Below are 16,683 nucleotides of genomic sequence, written 5' to 3'. Positions count from 1 at the left end.
AATCATCCCACCCTCTCCCTCTCCCACAGAGTCCAAAAGACTGTTCTATACATCTGTGTCTCTTTTGCTGTCTTGCATACAGGGTTATCGTTACCATCTTTCTAAATTCCATATATATGCGTTAGTATACTGTATTGGTGTCTTTCTTTCTGGCTTACTTCACTCTGTAAAATAGACTCCAGTTTCATCCACTTCATTAGAACTGATTCAAATGTATTCTTTTTAAAGGCTGAGTAATACTCCATTGTGTATATGTATCACAGCTTTGTTATCCATTCATTTGCTGATGGACATCTAGGTTGCTTCCATGTCCTGGCTATTATAAACAGCACTGTGATGAACATTGGGGTACATGTGTCTCTTTCAATTCTGGTTTCCTCGGTGTGTATGCCCAGCAGTGGGATTGCTGGGTCATATGGCAGTTCTATTTCCAGTTTTTTAAGAAATCTCCACACTGTTCTCCATAGTGGCTGTACTAGTTTGCATTCCCACCAACAGTGTAATAGGGTTCCCTTTTCTCCACACCCTTTCCAGCATTTATTGCTTGTAGACTTTTGGATAGCAGCCATTCTGACTGGCATGAAATGGTACCTCATTGTGGTTTTGATTTGATGCACAAAATTTTTAATTTGTACAATTTTTTTCTTTCATTACCTGTACCTTTGTGCAATATCCAAAAACTCACTGCCAATTTCAACATCATGAAGCTTTTGTCCTTTGTTTTATTCTAAGAGTTTTATCATTTTAGGTATTACACTTAAGACCCTCATCAATTTTGAGCTAATGTTTGTATATAGTGTTTGTGTATAGTGCTGGGTAAAAGTTCAACTTAATTCTTTGCATGTGAATATCCAGTTTTGCCAGCATCATTTATTAAACAGACTGTCCTTTCATCATTGGTCTTAGCATCCTTGTAAAAATCACTTGACCCTATATATATATAAAGGTTTATCTCGAGGCTCTCTATTCTATTCTACCGGTCTATGGGTTTGTCTTAATACCACACTGTTTTGTTTACCGTAGCTTTGTTGTAAATTTTAAAATCAGGATGTTTGACTGCTGTTTTTTTTTTTTTTTTTCAAAGCTGTTTTGGCTATTTGAAGTTCCTTGAGTTTCCATATACATTTTAGGATGAGTTTTTTTATTCCTGCAAAAAAAAAAATCTTTGGGATTTTTGTAAGGATTGCAATAAATCTGTAGATTGCTTTGAGTAGTACTGGTGTTTTAACAATATTAAGTCTTTCAATTCATGAACATGGGTTGTCTTTCCATTTATGTCTTCTCTAATTTCTTTCAGCAAGGTTTTATAGTTTCTTTGTAGAAGTCTTTTACTACTCTTTGATAAGTTAATTCCTAAGTACTTTATTTTTTTATGCTATTGCAAATTGTTTTGTAATTTCCTTTTCAGATTGTTCATTTCTTGTGTATAGAAATACAATCAATTTTTGTATGTTGACCCTGTATCCTACTATTTGGCTGAATTAACTTTAATTCTAATATGGTTTTTGTGTGGAATCTTCAGGGTTTTCTATATATAAAATGATACCATCTGCCAACATATATAATTTTACTTCTTTTCCAGTTTGGATGCTTTTTATTTCTTTTTCTTGACTAACTGCTCTGCCTAAAACTTCCTATGTTGGAAAGTAGTGAAAGTGGCCATGTTGCCTTCTTCTTGATCTTAAGAATTAAATCTTTTAGTCTTTTACCATTGAGTATGATGTTTGCTGTGGGGTTTTTCTTATATGGCTTTATCATGTTGTGGTAGTTTCCTTCTATTCCTAGGTTGCTGAGCATTTTTATTATTCAAGTGTGTTGAATTTTGTCAAACACAATTTCTGCATCAATTGAGGTGATAATGTGGCTTTTATTGCTTTCTTTCATTGATTTGGCTTATTACATTGATCATATTCATATATTGAACCACTCCTGCATTTCAGGAATGAATCCCATTTGTTCATGGTATATAATCCTTTTAATATGTGGCTGAATTCTGTTTACTAGAACTTTGTTGAGGATATTTGCATCAATGTTCATAAGGAACTTGGTCTAGTTTTATTTCTTCTAGTGTCTTTTTCTGGCTTTGGTATCAAGGTAATGCTGGCCTCATAAAATGAGTTTAGAACTATTTCTTCCACTTCAGTGCTTGGAAAAGTGTAAAAGAAGAGGTGTTAGTTCTTATTTAGATGTTTTTTAGAATTCACTAAAGAAGTTGTCAAGTCAAGAGGTTTTCTTTGTTAGATTTTTGCTTACTGATTCACTCTAGTTATGTGTCTATTCAGGTTTTCTATTTCTTTATGATTTAGTCCTGCTGTTTCAAGTTTCTAGCGACTTGTCCATTTCATGTAGGTTATCCAATTCACTGGCATACGGTTCACAGTACTCTCTTATGATCATTTTTGTTTCTACAGAAACAGTTCTACTGTCCCAACTTTCATTTCTGATTTTAATAATTTAAATCTTCTCTCTTTTTAAGTATTTCTGGCTAAAGGTTTCTCAATTTCATTGGTCTTTGCAATAAGCCAATTTTTCTCTATTGCTTTTCTATTCTCTATTTATTTCCACACTAATCTTATTTTTTTCCTTCCGTTAGCTCTGGGTTTAGTTTGCGTTCTTTTTTTCTAGTTCATTAAGTTGTACAGTTGGGTTGTTGCTTTGAGATCTCTCATTTTTTAATGTAAGGATTTACAGCCATATATTTCTCCTTCAGTATCACTTCCACTGAATTTTTAAAGTTTTGGTTATGTTGTGTTTTTGCTTGCATTCTTAGATCTAAGTATTTTCTAACTTCCCTTGTGATTTCTTTAATCCACTGGTTGTTTTAAAGTGTGTTAATTTCTATGATCTGATGAATTTTTCATTTTCCCTTTTTGATACCTGATATTGTCCTGATGTGATCAGAGAAGATACTTTGTATGACATCTATATTTTAAAATTCACTGATGCTTAATTTGTGGCTTATACTATATGGTCTGTCCTGGAAAATGTCCCATGTGCACTTGACAAGAAAGTGTATTCTGTCATTGCTGGGTACAGTGTTCTGTGTATGTATGCAAAATCTAATAGGTTTATTAATAAACTTCCTAGCTCCCTACTTATGTCTGATTATTCTATCAATTATTGGAAGTAGGTTATTGAAGTCTCCAACTATGACTGCAGAATAGTCTATTTCTCCCTTCAACTCTATGAATTTTTCCTTCATATAAATTGATGGTCCGTTATTAGGTGTGCAAATATTCATAACTGTTATATCTTCTTGCAGTATTAAACTTTTTATTAATATATAATGTCTCTCCTTTTCTCTTATAAGCTTTTTTGACTGAAAGTCTATTTTAATAGTCTATTAGTAAAGCCATCCATGCTCTTTTGGTTACTATTTGCATGGACTATTTTTCATCCTTTCACTTTTCCCTTGTGTCTCTGAATTTCAAGTGAGTCTCCTGTACACAGCATGTAGTTGGATCATGTGTTTTTATCCACTCCACTAACCTCATCTTTTGATTGGGAAGTTTAATTCACTTACATTCAGATTAATTATTGATAAGGAGGGACTTATCTGTCATTGTGCTGTTTGTTTTCTATATATCTTACAACTTGTCTGGCTCTCATTTCCTGCATTACTGACCTCTTTTCTGTTTAACTGATTTTCTGTAGTGAAATGTTTAAGTTCTTTTCTCATTTCCCCTTGTGTATATTTTACAGCTGTTTTCGTGGTTACTTTGAGGATTATGTTTAAGTTATAACTCTCCAACACAAATTTATACCCACTAATTTCAATAAGATATCAATACAAAAACTCTTGTTCCTTTATAGTTCCATGCCCATTCCTTTTGTTTGTCAATGTCACAAAATTACAACTTTATTCATTATATACCTAAATATAAACTAAATGCATTAGTACCCTAACTTATGTAGGAAACAAAATTTAGAGTTGCAGAGTTAGAGAAATATTTGGTCTTACACTAATTGTTTTTATTAAGTTCATTCATCTCTTAACCCACATAAGAAAACAAAAAGTATTAGGTACAATTACAAATCACTGTTACAGAGTAGTAGTTTTAAACTGCCCATGCACTTACCTTTATTGAGATACTTATTTTGCTACAGAGCTGAGTTTCATGTACTGCCCTTTTGTCTCACCATGGAGAATTCCCTGAGCACTTCTGGTAGGGCAGATCTAGTGGTCAAGAACTCTTAGTTTTGTTTATGTGACAATGTCTTAATTTCTAACTTCTGAGGGATAGTATTGTGGGATATAGAATTCTTGATACTTTTTTTTCTTTGTAGTGCTTTGAATATATCAACCCGCTGCCTGTTGATTTCCAACATTCCTGATTAGAAGTCTGTAGATAATATTATTAAGAATGCCTTGTATGTGACGATTCATTTCTCCTTCCTGCTTTCAAGATTCTTGCTTTACCTTTTAGAAGTTTAATTATAATATGTCTCAGTGTGGGTCTCTTTGAATTCACCTTACTTGGAATTCTTTGTGTTTCCTGAATGGTTATATTCATGTATTTCATCAAATTTGGGAAGTCTGCAATCTCTTTTTCTTCAAATAGTCTCTCTGCCCCTTTCTCTCTCTTTTCCTTCTGAGACTCTCATCATGTGCATGTTGGTCTGCTCCATGGTGGCCTATACCTCCCGTAGGCTCTGTTTACTTTTCTCCAAGCTGTTTCCTTTCTGTTCCTCAAACTCTGTAACTTCTACTGTCTTAACTTCAAGTCTGTTGATTCTTCTCTTTTCAAATCTGCCTTTGAATCCTCTAGTGAATTTTTCAACTTCAGTTATTGCACTTTTCATCTCCAGAATTTCTTTTTAGGTTTTCTATCCCTTTACTTATATTTCCATTTTGTTCATATACTATTTTCTTGACTTTCACCACACCTTTCTTTTGTTCTCTGGGCATCTTTATGACAGTTGCTTTAAAGTCTTTGTCTAGTGTATCTGGCACATGTCTTTTTCAGAAGTTTCTGTTGAATTTTTTCTCTTGAATGGGCCATTCTTGCCTGTTTCTTTGTACGCCTTGTGATTGTTTCTTGAACACTAGAGTGTTGTACTCTGAGTCTAATAATGTAGTAACTCTGAGAATCAGATTCTCCCCCTAGCCCAGCGTTTTCTGGTTTTATTTTAATTAAAACATTTTTATTGTTGTAGGCTATCTCTGTTCCCAAATCAGCCTGAGGTGTAAACCTGAGGTCTTCTCATGTCTTTTCTGAGCCTTTCCCTTGGCATACACAATCACTTCTAATTTTACCCACATATACAGTTGATTTTGAATGTCCTAGTCACATTATTGACTAGGACAATAATGTGTTAGGACAATCCCCAAACACATTATTGACCAGGGGATTTTTGCAGAAACTAATGCCAGTGGCTGGCAATTTGTTCTGTAAGTGAATGTTGAAAGACTTTGGTCAATAAGGTTTGGGTAATAAAAGATGTATTACTGTGTCACTGTTCAATAAGTTGTTAATATCTGGCTCCTGAAAGGGGGAAAAGAGAAAGATGAAGGAAGAAAAAGGACTGTGCACTTAAATCCCTTGGAAGTCACTTCAGCTGGAGGGGAAGGTGCTTGCAAGAAAGGGAGGAGGTGCAGCAATACTGAGCCCACTTCCTTGTCTTCAAAACTCTGTGTTAAGAAGCAGCAATCAATGATAACAGCACAGATTCCCAGTATCTGGAGGACAAGGTCTTTTTTGCCCACTCTAGCTCGCATAAGTTGCATGCAAGCTGCTCTAGGAACATGGGCACAGTTGCCTGCCATATGGTTGCTACAGTGTTAAGTGCTTAAATTGATGTAAGTTAACTGAAATTCACTCTGCAAGTCTTCTCCTGGAAGTTACAAGCCTTTAACAGACTCAAGAGTTTCAAAAAAGTTATATCAGATAGATTCAGCCTGTGCAATTGCTGTCTAGGTGGGAAGCCAGATCCCCGGTGCTTCCTACTATGTCATCTTCTCAGAATCCTCCTCTCTGTATAGTTTATAAGTTTTTCCCCACAGAACACTTACGTAGTTGAAAAGTGTTGAAAACTTGAAAAGTAAGTATATTAAACTCAAACAGTAGTTTAAGTTTAAACATTTTATTCCAACAAAAACCAGAGTTTGTTACTATTTTACTTTACTGGTTTTAGTGGAAGCAAGCACATCAATAATATTTTCAAAATCTAATTTTTTCTTATCTTGTTTTCAAATAAGTAAACTATCATATTTGGCAATTTGTCTTGATCAAATGACAATTTTAAATAATTTAAAATTAGCTTACTGAAACTTCATTTTACCGAGACTGTGGCATTGTTTTAAAATCTGGGTATCACTTTGTTAATCAGTTTTAGAAGACACAAATATACTGCTTATATTCTATGTTGCTTTCAACTACTTCATACGAAATTTCTATAGAACTTTTATTGTCAAAATATTTAAGGACTGAGTCAGCAGCTACTTTTTGTAAATCAGATGTAATTTATAGAAAATAACTTTGCTCCAGTTTAAAAGTTCAAAATCTGAAGACATTTTATTTAACTTTTCATATATCTATTTCGAATATGAAGTTAGGGCATTTATAACCTAAATGTTTACTTGATAATCACTTTTCCCATAATTATCAATAGTCTCATTTAGTGAATCATACATTGCCAATTTTTCATTTATTTTCAAATTCAGGGAGAATATTCACATCTCTTGCTCAAGTTTTACATTCACTGGACACACTTTCAACATTACTTTCTCTCATTTGTGGAAAGCAAAAGAATAGGATTTTTATAAAGCATGGAGATTTATACACGGTCATGTTTTCTAACTGTAAAACTTTATTAAACTTTTGCCACTTTGTTCAAAATATAGATAATTTTTATAAAAATCTGTAATATATTTTTACCAAGATGTTTTTGATCTCAAAATAAAGTATTTTGACATTTGAAACTATTTCTTCTCATAGCTGATAAATGTCTATAATTTGTGTGTAAAGTATCAAGTATCTTGCTTGAGTTTAATCTTGATGCTTATCAGGGATCTGTACGTGATTTTAATATTGTTTTCAGAATTGACAAGAATATTTCATCTGCTCACTATATTACCCTACTCCTAAAATATATATCCTTTGTACAATACTAAAAAAAAGATATTTAAATTTACAGATGTATAATTTTTTATATTAAATTATGATTATGAGCTGAGAAAGGCACAAATTTGGCATAATTATTTAGGGAGAGAAATACTGGCTTATATAAACTTCTATACATCTGCCATATCTATTCCATTATCATATCCTGGCCATGACCATTTTTTTATATAAGTATCCCTTTCTACCTTATCAAAATGTGATAATCTAGACCATGTCTAGTTTATTTTTAATAATAGCTTTATTGAGGTATAATTATCCAACTTGTTTTATTTCAATTAAGTTGAAACTTTCTTCTCTTGCAATGATATCATTCTTAATGTAAATATACCTGGTAATCAAAAACATTCACTCATGATGTACTATACCTGGTTTATAATAAAAAAGTAAAAAGGACTGTTTTACTTCTTTCATTCTCCATAGTATTTCAGACAACAGGATTTCCTAGTAACACTATAAATGTTTTGAACTTTACTATACAAATGAAACACAGAATATTTTTAATGATTAGCTATATGATTTTAATGTTTTTAGTTCAACTGAATTTAGAGTATTTCAGGATCTGAACTTCCAATAAATTCTTGTGATCCTTTGAGAGAAATTATTTTTTGTACAAAACATACATATGTAAAGTCACTCATGTATTTTATCACATTTTATAAAGCATTACCTATTAAACTATCAGTTTGGATACACATTAAAAAACATGTCCATTTAAAAAAGCATCATGATGAAATATGAAATTTTCATTATCACAAATTCTGTTTAAATTTTTCAAACCTTTGAAACCATTTTTTGAGTTGCAAATATTTAATTTCGTTGCATTTTTGCAAAAAGAATCCACAGGAAAAAAAACTAAAGACAAGGATTCTCTGGAATAAATAATCCAATCACAATTAACTAACTCACCATTAGACTGCTTTTAAAAGACTCAGCTTTAGAAAAATCTGTGCCCACCAGGTGAAAGACATACTTTAAAATTTGCATTTTGTTCTTGGATGGGCCTATGCTCTATTAAAATCATTTTACTTTATTAGAAATAGGTGGCTGCAATGAATTATAATTTTAATTCAATGGCATTTTCTTATTTTATTGCACATGCTTATATTACTAGCTTCTGAAATTTCTAACATTTAATTTTCTTGTCTTTTTCACACAATTAAAAAAATTATTTATTTAACTCTAAATTTCATAGTAATTCTACTCTAATAGTGTTAACATTAGATTTCAAGTAGCTGAAATTTTTTTTATACCAAACCTGTTACTCTTCCCTATAATTCTGATTAACCTTTACATTTACATGCATTTTTCTTCTTCTAAACAATAGACCACTTGAGTTTTTAGATGTTATATTTAAAGAATTTTAGTATAAATTTTAAATACTTATTTTTAATTAACACATTCAGTATTATTTCACACTGAATATTGTTATGATATTTAACAAACAGGTCTACACAAATGTTTGTGTGAAAAATACAAGGATCAGTTACTATAAACAACAGAAAACTATATACCAGATTTCCAGACCAATGTGGTGAAAAAAGTAGTGAAAAATATTTTTTATATAAACAAGTGAGTAACAATAAATTTCACTGTTTTCAGTGAAGAAAGTATAAAGTTTCCTGGTAAGAAAACACTTTTTCAGAAAATTTTCACATTTCATCAAATCAATCTTATTTATGAAAGGTCAAATATATTAATAACTAACATCGGTATTACTTACCTTAGTGTTGTTAATAATGTAAAAAAATCACAAACATAGATTTGTAATTAATAATAACTTTCCCTTTTACTTAGCAGTAACGTGAAGTTACAAGCAATGAAAATGTGTCACCTTCCCTCATGACTGAACAAGGATCATAAAAAAAAAACAGAAGTGAGACCTTGTGTTTATGTTCCCTATGTGCATGACTCTAGGGTCACAGAAGGGCAGGGCTGGATGCTGTCTTTAATTACAGCTTTGAAATTATGCTCATCATGGATTACTTTGCATTAATTTTTGTTCTTAAAAATATAAATGAAAATGTTTATCTGATTATTAAATTTTTTTGAAGCCCCCTTAAATTTTTCGCCAGAGGTGAGGCCTTACTTGCCTCACTCTAATTCTGGCCCTGGTTGGAATGCTGCGGTTAGGAGGAAAGAGGAAAGTAGGGATGGTGGTCTAGAGAAGTAAATCCTTAACTACTATTAACAATCAGTCATAGTTCAAAAAAAGACAAATCAAAATACGGTTATATTATTAACAAATAATAAAATAAATACGAGATCAAATAGCTGAAAGAGCTGAAAATGGCTGCCTCTAAAGACCTGAATGGAAAAGGGTGAAGGAGATGAGTCACTACTTTTATGATAAACTATGCACACAAATTTTTAACTTTTAATTTGATAAAGATAAAATGTAATTTTACAAAGTCTCAAACTCTTATGTCTGAAAAACTTACAAAGCCAAGAAAAAAAAAAAAAAAGAACCAAAACATAACACAAAAGAAAAACAAAGACCTTAGAAATTCTTTATGGATATCCCCAAGCAGCCTTAAAGGAATAGACCAATTTGTCATTTCATTAATGAAGTAACAGGGAACCCCTATTTTTATGTGTATGTTTGAATTGAGAAAAAAATATTTTTAAAAAAGGGAGAAATACTTTTTCATGTGAACCTACCACAGCTGATACACTTAAAATATTGGATTATAAGTTTTTCATGTCTAATTGTCCTACTAGATTCTGACCACCTTGGGGACAGGGAAATAATTTTATTAATCTTTGCTGCCAATACAAATTCCTAGAACTTGCTATCCAGTGTTCCCTAATAGCCAAGGAAGGAAGCAAGGAAAGAGAAAGGAATCTGTACCTACCTTCTCTCTCTCAGCCTTTACTTAGTTATAATGAAACTAAACTAACTCTAAGACTACAGGGGAAGGGTTATGGTATACATATAGTGAGGATATGAAAGCAGTAGAATGTTGCAATGTATACAGAGCAGCAGAACAGAAGCTGTTTTAGAAAACCACTATACAATATGAATTCCCATATACAGTCTATATACTATGAAAGGAATTGATTTTGATGGAGAAAATGTAAAACTATACAAACGAAAATATGACAACAGGAAAATACTATTGAGTTTTAACACTGATTCCACTCCAGTGTATCAGATCAAAACCTTGAAGTTTGATCCAAGCTATCCTCCATATTACATGTGTACTTAAATGCCTGGGTCTATTAAGGGACTATCCACAGCACATATATGCTTGAAAGAAGTACCCAGACCAAACTGTTCTATGTAGCCTTCCATGTAATATGGCTTCCTTTAACTCTGCTTATGGCCTGCTAAATTTTTAGCATAAGCTTTTTTGCTTTTAATGAAAAAATAAATAAATAAACTTCAGGAAGTTTGTTGATGTATATGAAAAGGTTGGTTTTACTTGACACAGATGCAACAGGGCAATCAAAGGAAAGTAAGAGTCTGATGAGTTTATTCAACATGAATGTATCAGGAAAGAGTCAATGGATGTTGTTAGAAATTATGAATTCATAGGTTTTCTTTACGTCCATGCCTTTACATATTTGGAAAAAAGAGAGGCAAACCCTGTTGTCCCCAGGGCATAGGGGCCAACTGTGGCTGGGTGACAGAAGAAAACATTTCTATTCTACAGAGCCAGCTTGAAAACCTCAGGACAACAGAGAACATCATACCAACCCCTACCACCCACCACTAGGATGAAAAGAAAGTGAAAGTGTTAGCCTCTCAGTCATGTCTGACTCTTCCAACCCCATGGACTGTAGCCTGCCAGGCTCTTCTGTCCATGGAATTCTCCAGGCAAGAATACTGGAGTGGGTTGCCATTCCCTTCTCCAGGGGATCTTCCCAACCCAGAGATTGAACCCACATCTCCTGTACTGCAGACAGACTGATTACCATCTGAGTCACCAGGGAAGCCCACTAGGATAGCAAACATCAAATAATAAGCAAGAGCAGTACTGTTGGAAGAAAGGCAAGAGTGCAAAGAGAGAGAAAGAAAATCTCTATGGCTCAATCCCACAAAAAAACGACTAAAGCTGAGTGTGGAGCAAGGATACCGAGGAAAAAAAAACCTCCAGTAACATAACTTCCACATTAAGCACAAGGAAATACTACAGGAATTGAACTTGGCAGTATATGAAGGGTAGCCATAGAGATAAAAAATAAACCCAAGTCAACTCACTACTGCTGCTGCCGATGCTAAGTCACTTCAGTTCATGTCCGACTCTGTGTGACCCCATAGACGGCAGCCCACCAAGCTCCGCCGTCCCTGGGATTCTCCAGGCAAGAACACTGGAGTGGGTTGCCAATTCCTTCTCCAATGCATGAAAGTGAAAAGTGAAAGTGAAGTCGCTCAGTCGTGTCCGACTCTTGGTGACCCCATGGACTTCAGCCTACCAGGCTCCTCCATCCATGGGATTTTCCAGGCAACAGTACTGGAGTGGGGTGTCACTACCTTCTCCCAACTCACTACTACGTGGACCAAATCTCACATTAATGGCCTAAGATGAGAAAAGGCATGCCCATTTTCAGATACTATTTATCTTAGTCCAACACATAATGCCTTGCTTTCAATCACACATTCACAGAAAATGCAAGGGGAAAAAATCTGTAATGTCAAAAGATAAAACAATCAGCAGAACCATACTTAGATATAACCCAGCTATTAGAACTACTAGAAAGAAAATTTTAAATTATTATGATTACTATGTTATATGCTTTGGTAGAAAAAGGAGGAAATACGCATGATCAGATGGAAACTTTATCAAAAAATCAGAAACTGTAATAACCAATGAAATGCTAGGGAAAATAACCCAAGCAAACCACAATGACAGAAAAGAAATGCAAAAATTTTTTGATGGGTTCATCAACGGACCTTAAACAACTGAAAAAAAAAATGAATCAGTAAACAGGTCAACAGACAAAAATTACCCAAACTGAAACACTTAAAAAAAAAAAAAAAAAAAGTATGGGGGGAGGTGAGGTGGGAGACTAGAACAGGGCATTTAAGAACAGGAATTAACATCAAATGGTATAACATGTGTGAAATTGAAACCCCAGAAGTAGAAGATACAGGACAGGGCAGAGAATACCAATCAGGATGAATGTCAAAAAAAATAGATAAACATATAAACAAACAAATGAACAAACCAGACTTAAGACACATCTTGTTCAAACTGATAAAAACTAAAGACAAAGACAAAAAACCTTGAGGGTAACCAAAGAAAATCATACTTACATACCCGTATAGAAACAAAGACAAAAATTATAGTAAGACATCTCATCAGAAAATATATAAGCCAAGAGACAATAAATGATGTCTGTAAACTGCTGAAAGAAAACAGTAAATCCAGAATTCTATACTCATCAAAAATTTATTTTCAAAAATGAAAAACAAAAGATTTTTTTGAAGGAAAAAAGCATGGAATAAATAATTACCAGTAGATCTGCAACATGAGATATTTCAAATGAAGTTTAGGCAAAAGGAATGTGATACCAGACAGAAACCAATAACTACATAAAGAAAGAGCAAGCCCTAGAAATGGTAAGAATAAAGGTGAATACGAAAATTGTTTAAGTATTTAATTGCTTTAAAAAAGACTATTTAAAACAAAAATAGTAACACTGTATTGTCTTTGTAACCAGATTAAAAGTAAAATATATGATAACATTAGAAACAAGAAGAGCACACAAAATATCGACATCAAGAATAAAAGAGATTATCATTGCAGACCCAACAGACATCAAAATAATAAGGGACTACTAGAAACATTTGTATACATATAAATTCATAACAGATAAAATGTACCAATTCCTCAAAAACACAAACCAGTAACCAAGAAATCATATATCTAGTAAAGACATTTATTTGTAGCTAAAAATCTATCAAACAAAAGAAAACTTTCTGTAAAAGACAGCCACATGGGAGAAGGCTGGTACTGCCTAGGTTTCACTTATTTACTCTACAACATAGAAATGCTACTCAAAAAATAAATGCTGAACCTACCTTGCTTCACTTTTACTCAGAAAGAGACAAGCTATATTATGCAATATTTTAAGAACTGACATCAAGAAAGCAACTACAAAAGCAAAATTATTTCTACACTCATACATTAGACTGCCCAGTTTTGTTGTTGTTTAGTTGTTAAGTCATGTCCCATTCTTTTGTGACCCCGTGAACTGTAGCCCAGCCAGTCTCTTCTGCTCATGGCATTTCCCAGGCAAGAGTACCGGCGTGGGTTGCCGTTTCCTTGACAGGGAATTGTCCCAACCCAGAGATGGAACCTATGTCTCCTGAAGTACAGGTGGATTCTTTACCACTGAGCCACCAGAGAAGCCCAGACTGCCCAGTAAAAAATTTATATGATAACTCTGAGTGTTATATTCAGATTGCCTTTTTAAGATAGCTAAAATGTATTCAAAATATTTCTATATTAAAAATTATTTAAATCTTGAGTCTCAGAAAATAGAATTTCCTAAAAAGATTTTCCAATCTGTCAAATATGTGATATTTTAATGATTTCAGAATTTTTAAGTCATAAAATTATCTCCATTACTTACTAATTGAAATAAATAACAAGCATGTGAAACGTAATAATGTCTTTGTCAAAATAAACCACTTTATAATTTTACTGAGTTAGATATTTTTTAATGAAAACAAAAATCTCAATTATTTTTCTTTTTGATAACATGACAATAATTCCTAGGGATGTACACACACTGAATTGAAGTTTTATAAATCACACCAACAATACTTTCAATTGTATAAATCTTTAAGAGGTAGGAAATACAACATAATTTACCTCAGACACAGATTCTTGTTCCTTTGTGGGAGCTTCATTTTTTAATCTTGAAAACAAAATAAGTATTGAGCGTTTAATTTTATGTTTATAATATAGAAACAAGAAACAAATTTTTTGCATGCCTAAAATAATTTAAATGTAGATCCATATTAATGTACATTTATACTATAACAGTAAATTACCTCTATAATAAATACTTTAAGGGAAAAACAAAATGCACAAGAATAAATAGTAGGTTCAATATATGTTCTAAATAAATGAATACAGATAAATATTTCCTTCTCTAAAAACAAGAGCACTTAAGAAATGTTCTCCATGTTAAGTACAAATTCAAAAAAAGACATAACACATTAGCTATGTGACAAAAAGACATTACTCTTTAAAAAATGAAAGCAAGTTTATATGTCTAATATATATAACATGCATCAGTATTTACTACTAAAGGACTCAAAAAGTGAGAGAAAATAAATATTTTATCTATTAATAAAGTTTGAAATAGTAATGTGTCATTTCAATATATGTTACAACTAACTAACTTTAGAGGTAGTAAAATTACAGAAATAATTTAGAATTTTGAAGGATGCATTCTCTTAAAAATTCATAAGCATAGCTCAAATATTAAATATAAATTTGTAAACTTTTATTTCTAAAAAAATACTAACTGTAACATTACAATATTAATAAAGGCACATGTCATCTATAAAATCTTTTTAATATCAATTTAACATAAAAACTAGCTTTGTTTTAAATTGCTGATAACTATTTGATGATATATTGAACAATTTTAGTCTGAGTATGTAGAATGTCCACCTGATCAGAAATGTTATTAATAAATAGTTAAGTGATTCATAACTTAATAAAGGCTTAAACTGTACTTAAGGATTAACATATTCAACATAAGCAACAACTATACTGACTTAAATTTCATGGACAAAAATGAAGACATCGGAGAAGGAAACGGCACCCCACTCCAGTACTCTTGCCTGGAAATTCCCATGGATGGAGGAGCCTGGTAGGCTGCAGTCCATGGGGTCGCTAGGAGTCGGACACGACTGAGCGACTTCACTTTGACTTTTCACTTTCATGCATTGGAGGAGGAAATGGCAACCCACTCCAGTGTTCTTGCCTGGAGAATCCCATGGACAGAGGAGCCTGGTGGGCTGCCATCTATGGGGTCGCACAGAGTCGGACACGACTGAAGCGACTTAGCAGCAGCAGCAGTAGGACAGACATTATCAACCATCCTAAAAGCTAATCCCATAGTTATTTAACGAAATATGGAGTTGGCAAACACCCCTCCTTGTCCATTCTCCAAGGGCACATTAAAAAAACTAGGTTTATAGATGCTATTTTTCTAGATATTAATAACTAAGCAAAATTACTTAAGCACATTTTAGTTATTACATGAAGATGTAAATAATTTAAAACAGGACAAGTCCTTTTAGTTGAAGTACTATATGGCAGTGTTTACAGTAATTTTCAACTAATTCTGCTAAAAAAAATCTAAATGAATAAAATTTGCACAAAAAAGTGACAAAATACATAAATGTCTATCATTTCCAGGTTAAAGGTTTTGTAATTCTCTCAGGTATTTAATTGTTAACAAGAGTATTCATACAGGTGAAATAATATAACTATTGGTTATAAAATAGTTTAAAAATATTTCATAAAAGAATTCTCCTTTTCAGCTTATTACTGGAAATGTTATCAAAGACTGATCTCAAATTCTTGCAAAAGAAACATTACCATGCTAATCATTTTCACATATAGCTATTCTAATAAACTGATTTTATGCAGCAATTAAAATGAAAGCTATTAAGCATGTGTTACTATTATTGTTGGTATTTCAACTGGGGAAACTGAATTTTCTTAATATCTCTGCAAAGGAGGTTGGTGACAGGTTTTTATTACTCTTCATTTTACTGGCTAAGAAACTGGTAGATGAGAATAAAATAAATTATTGAAATAACTAGCAATAAGAGGCTTATGTTCCCAATCTTGTTTTGTGGCTTTAACCATACTGGTATTCTGCTTAAGGGACAGAATTGTAATAACCAGTGAAAATATTAGAAAAACAAATCTAAAAAATTAGAAAAAGCACACTACATGAAATTTCATTGAATTACAAAATTCATCATTAAAATGTACACCACAATCTTGTAAGTACAAAAGCATACTTGAGATCAATAAATTTTTAAACAACTACTAATACATCACTAACATTTTGAAAAGAAAAAATGTTCTTACCTTTAATCTTACTCATTAAAGATGCCTGCTGAAATAGTCATCATTTGAGATATTCAATTGCTTGGTAGAAGACAGTGAAATTTGCTAAGCTCAAAGTTCTGAGCTAATGACCTGCCATTAGATAATTACACTTTTCACCTGTGAATTCTGCAATATTTTAAAATAAATTTTGCATAGCATTCAAAACAAACACTATTTAAGATTCCAATGTTAAGGAAACAGAAGGACTGGTCATCATGGATTTCAATAACTACCACTAGAGATCAAGATTGTAAATGATTTTTCTTTGCTATGTAAACCTACTTTCCCCTTAAAGTTCAAAATGAAATAAATGTCCCTACTTGCAATTTTTCTGCAGATGACATGACCAATCCAAAGTTACAGGTAAATTACATCACTGTGTTCATTTGAGGTTTCATTCACTATAAACATACCAGGAAGTAGAGGGAAGTGTTATAAGGGGGGAAATGCTTGTATTCATTTCTGTCAGA

The 16,683-nt window shown here is 32.5% G+C and overlaps 1 protein-coding gene across 5 annotated transcripts in view; it reads right to left on the bottom strand.

The window, feature by feature from the left end:
• The window catches only part of ZNF280D (zinc finger protein 280D), a 185,383-nt gene that overhangs the window by 66,648 nt on the left and 102,052 nt on the right, over positions 1-16,683 (bottom strand). For all 5 annotated transcript variants that reach the window (XR_011568657.1, XM_019968775.2, XM_019968774.2 and 2 more), the window contains one exon: positions 13,946-13,991. Coding sequence is in view for 4 of the 5 variants with exons in the window: in XM_019968775.2 (XP_019824334.2) it covers positions 13,946-13,991 (46 nt within the window). In the remaining variant the exon portion in view is untranslated. The remainder of the gene's footprint in view (positions 1-13,945; positions 13,992-16,683) is intronic.

The sequence above is a fragment of the Bos indicus genome, chromosome 10 (assembly GCF_029378745.1).
Source record: "Bos indicus isolate NIAB-ARS_2022 breed Sahiwal x Tharparkar chromosome 10, NIAB-ARS_B.indTharparkar_mat_pri_1.0, whole genome shotgun sequence".
Lineage (NCBI taxonomy): Eukaryota > Metazoa > Chordata > Mammalia > Artiodactyla > Bovidae > Bos > Bos indicus.
This window is presented reverse-complemented; position numbering and strand designations above follow the sequence as displayed.